Source organism: Lolium perenne, chromosome 4 (assembly GCF_019359855.2).
Source record: "Lolium perenne isolate Kyuss_39 chromosome 4, Kyuss_2.0, whole genome shotgun sequence".
In the NCBI taxonomy this organism is placed as follows: domain Eukaryota; kingdom Viridiplantae; phylum Streptophyta; class Magnoliopsida; order Poales; family Poaceae; genus Lolium; species Lolium perenne.
Genome location: NC_067247.2, coordinates 95,777,154 through 95,785,964, shown reverse-complemented (window position 1 = coordinate 95,785,964; position 8,811 = coordinate 95,777,154). Strand labels below are relative to the sequence as shown.

General features: G+C 44.9%; 1 protein-coding gene across 1 annotated transcript; it reads left to right on the top strand.

The window, feature by feature from the left end:
- The first annotated feature begins 7,164 nt into the window (after positions 1-7,164).
- On the top strand, positions 7,165-8,437 carry LOC127347018 (uncharacterized). Its single transcript, XM_051373251.1, has 2 exons — positions 7,165-8,198; positions 8,353-8,437. Exons 1-2 carry the CDS (start codon positions 7,165-7,167, stop codon positions 8,435-8,437), a joined length of 1,119 nt encoding a protein of 372 aa, XP_051229211.1.
- The last annotated feature ends 374 nt before the right edge of the window (positions 8,438-8,811 follow it).

Sequence of the window (8,811 nt, the reverse complement as noted above, 5' to 3'; positions counted from 1 at the left end):
CATAAATTCCACTCAGCATCGCCAATGCCGACGAGCAGGGGGTGCACAACGCCATAGCTGACGACCAGGAGGAGGAGGAAGATGATGAAGATGCTACGTGAGCATGGTTGGAGGCGGAGGAGGTGGCAGAAGAGGCTGCGGCGGTGAAGAAGAATGCGAGGGCCCGAGCGAAGGCGAGAGGGCGTACACTGACGACGAGGGGGGTGATGAGGAGGAAGATTGGAAGGACAACTCGTCGGAGGGGGAAAGTGGCTCGTTGGAAGCAACTAACTCGTCTGAAGAGGTGACAATCAAAAAGTATCACCGTGACGATGGCACGGCATAACCCTCCAAGAAGAAAAAGTATATTACTTTTTCATTGTTTCAATTGCTCCAGTGTAATTTGTGATTATTTCTATGCTTTGTTTCATATCTTAAATTAGCTTTACGATTATAATTCTATGATTACATACTTGTTGTTTCAAATTTCTACTTTACTATTAAACCATTTACCGACATTGCCGGATAAAATGCGCCAGGCTGCAATTGGAGTCTTTTTTTCACTAACAATGGAGGGTGACCAATTAATAAGATAGCAAGCCGTTGAATCCTAAAAACGCCTATGCAAACCTGCATCTTCTATCTCTAAATAGGAGCCCCCCACTACTTTATTTTGCTGCCTTCTCGTGCTTCCACGTCACCCTTTTTCCATCTCTGTGTTCCACCCCGTGCGGTCGCGCGTTGCTCCTTGCTTCTTCTCTGTTCCATTCCCGCACAAAGCCATGTCTTCATGTGTGGGCTAGATTGTCCCTTCGTGGGCTGCCTGATCCAAATGGGCTGGGAGACCACGTGGGCTCGCAGAGCTATCTTGCGATTTGTTGGGCATTGTGAAAAAAAATATGAGAAGCCACCATTGGTGTTCCTGGTGGTGGCAAATCACAGACAATTAATCCTCCGCCGCCGCGATGTATAGCCTTCTCTCCACAAATTATCCCACCATGACCCAAGATCTTCTTGCAAATAATGTTCATGAAACCGCACATTGCATCCAAGTATTCATTGAGTAGAAACTGCTCGATTTTACTGAACCGCCTCCACCTTCAGATTAAAAATCAAGCCGTGCTTCCATGGGCATCATTATCAAACACGCCAGGCTTCTTGCATCGAACCTCTGGGAGCGGTCTCCGCGCTGATAGCCGGCAGCTCCCGATTTTCGCTCGCCCTTTCTTTGGTCTTTCAATCCCCCAACATATGTTCCTCAATCTGGTAGGCTGCGCTCCAGTTCGAGAAGTTGGTCGACGTTTTGCACCTGAACCCAATTTGATTGTATTCTGCGTGCTACTCACTCAAGCCCTCCGATTTGTTTGGATTATGCGTGCTAGGAGGAAGCAGCTATCATCTCCGGTAATTTCTACTGACGTTGGACAACAGTACCTGCTTGCATAGGTACACAAGCTCTCATCTCTCTCTCCTAATTTTTAATTTACATTGGATAAGCCCATCCATATTCTGGAATCTCCCATGAATTAATAGTTACATGGAATTTGCTCTCCAACGCCCGGTCCTCTCTCATATCTCTCCCATGAGGGTGTTTATGCTTCACTGTTTCCACAATAATCTGCCTTCTCCACGTCAAAAGATGAAGTGACACTAGATTCTAACCAAGACAGGACCTTTATACCTGTATATGGAAGTCCTCCTTCGGATTCTTCAATTCTTACAATTGATCAAGTGGGCTTTGGTATCAGAAATCACACGGTTCATAAGCTATTCTCCTTGGCAGTGTCTTTGTTGTGGCAATTCTTATAGGCCATGCATGCTAAGTTTCTCGCTTGCCTGGTTGCTTAATTGGAATGCACAGTTATTGTTTGATTTAATTCTAGGTTTGGTTCATGCAGAAGGGCATGAATAATTACTGAAGCTGATGTTCACAGACAAGGATACAACAGGTGCACAATCGACATCAGTATAAAGCCCAAATATAACCTAACGACTTATTGCTGTTGAATGTATTTATCTCATTTTATATCCCCTACTTGCTTACATTCTTCCTTATCTTTGCAGCTGCTACATCGCATTTCTTCTTGTGATTTGCAACCAGGGGCATAGCCTCGCATTAGCAATCATGAACATGATGGCAACAAGCCTATTGAATTTAGAAATGGTGAGCGGAAGCATGTATATTTTACTTGACTGCTTTCAGTTTTCAAAACCAACTACCTATCCTCATCTGATATTGGGAACATATTAGCAAATCCTTTTCTAGAGAAATTAGAAGCTTCTATTTCAACAAATGTTGGTCATACATATAGCGAGATTCTATAAAACGTAGGGTTGCCAAGCGTTTATATTCATATATATCTTGGATAAAATTGCCAGTTTTGTGTTCCGCTATTTTGACTTGATTATGCAGTGAAAAGTGGGGTCAAGACTCAAGAGCCAATTTTACAATGTTGAACCAGTCTGCTCTGATACCTCCTAACACCACTGGTACAATTATCTGAACATCCCAAGATATTTGCTTACTACTAACGTTTTCTTGGATCCATAGTTGATGGCCAACAAGTGGTCATACAGTTTTAAGTTTATACTCTACTGTAGTTTCATCATCAGGAAGCAATTCGTTTTTCAACTTATAACGAACACTTTTTATACAACTATGACCTCTTTTTTGTTAAGTGCAGATGGAGCATTATTATGGTCAAGTTTTTAGGACCGGCCCATGGTAGAGCAAGAAAAGGATTTTAGTTTCGACTGAGTCATAATTTTGAGGACATATCAAATGCTGCAATAACTTTTGGTTCTAGCCATCTGGGTGGCCAGCTGAGTTAATGGCGCCTCTCATTGCTCTTTCCTTCCTATAAAGTGTGGCTTAAATATCAGGTCATCTATCAAAGATGAATGAGTTCTCATTTCTTGAATTATCTACATGTAAACTTGATGATGAATGAGTAAATGTGCTCGCTTGGACTAATCAAATATGAATGCAGTTCTGGTCACATTTTATACAACTCTTTATCAACTTTTGTTTTGGCACCCATTGTGTGCCCCCCCCCCCCCCCCCCCCCCGATGAATACAATATCTATGCGCTGATGTTATTACAATCCATCTTTCAAATTCAAAGAAATAATTTGAATTTAACTCCTAAAAAAACCTCTTTGAAACTAAAGGAATTATGATCTGTAATGATTAAAGTTTCAACATTAAAATAAATCTATACCTAATAATAAAAGCAAAAGGGTTTCTCCCTCGGTCGTTTGTCAGACTTCCCAAACTACCCATAGACTTCAAAACAATTACCGGAAATGCCACCGCCAAGTGAAATAACGTTTCGGTCCGTACCCTGTCGCCGGCTCCCTTCCCCAACCCCGGCTCTGTCGCGGGTCGACGGCTCCGCTGAGCTCGATCCCCAAACCCGCCTCCGTCCCATGTGGCGAGATCCCTCCCCACACATGGCTCTGTCCCCGTTCGCCGGTCACAGGCGAAACACGGGGGCACTCACCAAGCAGGAGCTGGCTATTCACGAGCAATACGTGGGCAGGGTCAGCCGGCGCGGCGAGCAATACGTGGGCATGGTCGGCCGGCTCAAGAGCGCACGCCGCACTGGGCGTGGTAGGCCAGTTCGAGCACGCACGAGCGAGTAGAGGCAGTTCGCGCTGCTGGGGAGCGGCCCCGAAATCATCCCTGGACCTGGACCTGGAGCGATTGGACCGGGCGGGAGCAGAACCTTGACCTGCTGATGTCGGTTGTGGCAAGAATTCAGCGGGTCAGCAGCGCCGGCGGTAGGTGGTGATGCGGTGCACCACTGTTGGCCAGCGGCCGCTGGTGCCGTGCGGCGATGGCGACTCAGGGGAGCGGATCATGGCGGTACATGGTTGGCGATGAGGAGGAAATCAAATCCCCAATCGATTTTCCGTTTAATTTCTTGCCCCTTCCTCAGGAAAATCCGCCGATACATACACCATCTCCTTTGCGTGAAATCCTCCAGAAAATTTTCCTAACCGGCAGCCGCAAACGCCGCGGATTCCTTTGCCATCGCGGCGGGGCGTGGCCCGATCCAAGCGGCAGGAGGTGGCTCGCCGGAGAACGTCCAGGGCTGGGGTCTCCGCCGGTTGGCGGTATGGTTTTTCGAACGTCCAGGTTCTCCTCCGCGTGCTCAGGCCGCGGAGCAACACCGCCCCTGCTCCTCCCCACTGATGGGAGCCGCGCGTGCCGACGTGAACTCGCGCGAGGATGAAGAAGGAGGCGAGGATCCATGTCAATCGAGGCTGCGACTGTACGGGCGAGGGAATCAAGGAAGAGGAAGAGGAAGCAAATCGCTTCCTGGATTTCCCCCAATTTTAGAATTCGTTCAGTTCACTATGGCCCATTCTTCTGAATCTCAACTGCTCTTGTGAAGTCGCGCCATGGCGGATTTGAGGTCTTCCTCCAGCTTTGCCCCAGGTCGATCGACATGGATTTTCTTCTTCGTCCCGACCGCAACTCATCTACTCCCAAGGCTGGCACTGAGGAGGTTCGGGAGCTTTACTGGAGACCCAATCTTCGAAATTGATAGTAGAAACGGGTTAGAGGAAAGAAGGATACCCTGAAGAACAAAGGAATTGGAGAGGGGAGCACCGTGGTCGTCAATGTACACCTGCTCGGGCGCCGCCTCATCTTTCTTGCCTTCTTTGAATTCCAAATCGTGATTTAGTAGCAGCGGCATTTGGTAATGTATTTAGAAAAAATGGTGGATATAGCTGGAGCGACACAGTAAAAGAAAACAGAGCCGATGACTGCTTTATGACGTGTTGTTCCTATTGATTTGCAGTTGCCTGCACACTTCAGTGATAAGCATTTCACACTGATAATGTTACTCCCTCCGTCCTAAAGTGTAAGTCACCGTTCCCGTTTTCAGATTGTCCCGCATGTGAGAAAAATAAGGCACAATTTTGCATTAATTGGAGTTAATTAGCGCATGCATGCAGCCCCCACCTTTCTCTCCTCCACATGCAGCCATGCGGGAGACTCACTCCACCATGCATGCAATAATTATGGGGCTGTTTTTATTGGCTGTTGCAGTTATGAAACATCACAATTCGACCTAATTAGTCACAATTTCTGCCCCAATCACTTTACGCCTTGAGCCAAGATATTAGAGTATTGTGACTTACACTCTACGACGGAGGGAGTATATTGGATAATCATCCATTCGAAATTCAGACAACCAAGGTCTACTTGCCTTTTACCAACAGCCAATAAAGTGGCTACTATTAGAAAAAGTGCTTTTGGCTCCCGAGCTCCAATGCTCTCGCCATTTTAAAAGAATATATTTTTTAGTTATCAAAAAATCTGAATAATAATTCTGTAGATTGTTAGTGATACATCTCACATTATGGAAAATCTCAACCCAAAATTATTTTTACTTTGTCCTAGATAAAAATAACAAAATCTAACATGTTTTTGGGATTTGAAAAATGACTACTCAGGACTTTTGTCTTTTTTGTGTAGCTTCAAATACAAAGTATTTGAAATTGATATTTTACACATTTGCGGGATACATTTTTGGCTATATGCACATTTTTTCAGAACTTTTTGAAACTGAAAAGTATGATTTTAATTTATTTAAAAAACAATTCATGTGCCACCAAATCTCTGTCCCTGCTATTATTCGTGATGTCTTTGTGAATATTAATAAATATATATTAGTGAAATATATAGATTGATATTTAGAGAGTTTGCCATGCTAATACAAACCCAATGATATTTGTTAAAGAACTATACAAATGGACATATATAGACATATATATGTAGCCCATACTTTGTTGGACAACGAAAATATAAAATGACAAAGTAATGCTTCCTAAATTATGAGGCAAGTCGTACGGTTGATTTTAGTACTAAATTTTGGAAGCATTAGCAAAATATTATTTATGCACTATCTGTAAATTTGTTTGAATTCATATCTTAATAAAATTTAAGGATGGCGCACACCATCATTAGAAGTATTACACAGGGTGGCGAAGGGTTTGCAATCTAATCTTATTAGGAAATATATATTGATCATGAACAGGATAAAATTTGACCAACACGGATGGTTTCTATAGCATTTGAAAACTTGTTTCTCCCGATGCAACGCATGGGCACTTTTACTAGTATTGACAAAAAAATGTATTTACATGTTTCCGCAGCAACGCGCGGGGAATTATCTAGTTTAACAACATACATCATGCTTTGGAGATGATGGTTCATACGCTCAGCTACACCGTTTTATTGAGGAGTGTGAGTATCCAAAGCTGCCTAACAATGCCTTCAGGCTTGTAAATATGATTCAAAATTATTAAAACAAAATTCCATGCCATGCGAAGCTTCTTTACCTTCCTTTCAATTTGCCTTTTAACCATAGTCTTTCATTCTTAGGCAACCCCACCGCAAAAGGTCAAGCGTAGCCTGAAGACCAATTTTACAACCTCAATCCGACGCAAATGAACATGTGCGGTTACTTTTGACGTTCGAAATGCGTGAAGCGGCTAAAGATACTCTTGCTGCCTAGCCAAGAAGGAAGAACATACGGGTAAATGCGATGTGGGAAGTGAGTGAGCTGGTTGCTGTTGTTGCTCTTGTTCATCGTCAATACACCTTACCGTAAATACATTACTACTGTAAGAGCATGTCTAACAGACCCCTTAAAAGGTCAAACCCGTATAATAACCATCGGAATATGGGTTTCGGCTCTACTGGCCATATAGCAGGTCCCGTAAAAATGCCCCCTGCTCTGATTTTGGCTGGTTTCGATTACGGGGCGGGTCTTCGCCCCCTACTTGTGCGGGGTGGGAGCGGGCATAGAGGGACAAACCAGTATCGCATTTCCGAAACCGCGCGCAGACATTTCAGTTCCCCCACCCGTTTTCCCCCGCGCGCCGCCGCAAACACCCGCGCGCTGCCGCCGGAATCCGTCAGATCCGCGCCCCTCCGCCGCCCGCCGAGCCGCACCGCGCTGCGTCGACGCCCGCCGCACCTCCGCCGCACCACCGCCGAAGATCCGCGTCCCTCCGCGCGCGACGCCGCACCCCCGCCGCGGTCTTCTCCGCCGTTTTCGCTGGTGAGTATTCCGCCGCGTTCTTCTTCGTTCTCGCCGGTAAAATGGACGTGTTTGGGGGCTGATGTATGCTTCACCGTGGTAGATGGCTTCGGAGGATGTGCACATGGCGAATTTGGAGGATTCGTCGACCGATTGCTCAACGTTGGATTCCGACGAGTCGGACCTCGACGAGGTGCTCAACGACGACGAGACGGAGATGATGCTGCTCATGTTCGGCATGAAGCACATGGAGGACCGCGCCAAGCTGCTGGATCAGAGGAAAGGATCCGTGATGGGGCGTATGTGCATTTCGCGGAACCGCACACTCGGCCACAAACAACTGATGCAAGATATTTTTGCCGAGGTATCGACCTATCATCTCCGCCTCTTCCGTAGAAGGTATCGAATGCGTAGGACTTTGTTCGAGAGAATAGTCAGAGATTGCGAGGCTAATTGCGATTATTTCAAGCAAAGAAGAAACGCTGCCCAAGTCATGGGATTTAGCCCATATCAGAAAATATCTGCCGCAATGAGGGTGATTGCATACGGTATACCAGCAGATTATACCGATGAGTACATTCGCATTGGTGTACAAACAACCACGGATTGCGTGCGTATGTTTGCCAAGACGGTGATCAAGTTGTATGGAGAGACGTATCTCCGAGCTCCAGATGAGGAAGATACGAAAAGGCTCATGGAGATCAATGAAAAGAGGGGGTGGCCGGAGATGCTTGGTAGTTTGGATTGCATGCATTGGACATGGAAAAATTGTCCAAAAGCATGGCATGGAATGTATTGTGGCAAAAGCCGTGATTCTACCATTGTTCTTGAATTTGTGGCCTCACAAGACTTATGGATTTGGCATGTTTTTTTTGGACTGCCGGGGACACTCAACGACATCAACATCTTGAATAGATCCCCTTTGTTTGCAAGACTAGTTAAGGGTGAAGCACCAACTTGTAACTACAAAGTTATGAATAATGAGTACACCATGGGGTACTATCTCACAGATGCTATTTACCATAACTATGCAACTCTTGTCAAGTCCATAAAAGAGAAAAAGGACAAGGCTTTGGCAAGAAAGAAAGCTTGCTTCACTAAAAATCAAGAGGCATGCCGCAAGGATATTGAAAGAGCTTTTGGTGTCTTGCAAGCAAAGTTTGCCATTGTCTGGGGTCCTGCAAGGCTTTGGGACAAAGAAACTCTTGTTGATATCATGACATGTTGTGTGATTCTTCACAACATGATCATTGAAGATGAAAGAGGGTTGAACTTGCCATGTTTCTATGACAATGTTGGCACCCGAGTGCAGCCACCGAGGCATTGAAAATGCCGAGACTCATCACCAGCTCACCCAAGATCTGATTGATCACCACTGGCAGTTGCATGACCAATGAGTTATTACATTCATTTCCTATTGTTGTATGTGTGAAACATTCATTTCCTATTGTTATATGTGTGAAATATTTGTTATTTGTTTAATTCTTTCATTAGAACATTTATTAACATTTCGGAAAACATTTTTGTAATAATTATGACGATTATTGTGTGATGTAAAACATTTATTTTATGTGAATGTTGTGTTGGTTCTAATATCTAATTGTTAAAAAACCCTGTTTTGAGGGGTTGAAAACTCGTCCGAGCTAGCAGACCCCGTATCCCCACCCCGTAAAACAGAATAGTTTTTGGCCGACGAAAAATGAATACATGACCCTCTACTTGTGTTTTAAAGGGTAGAAAAATACAGGATCTGTTAGACATGCTCTAATAC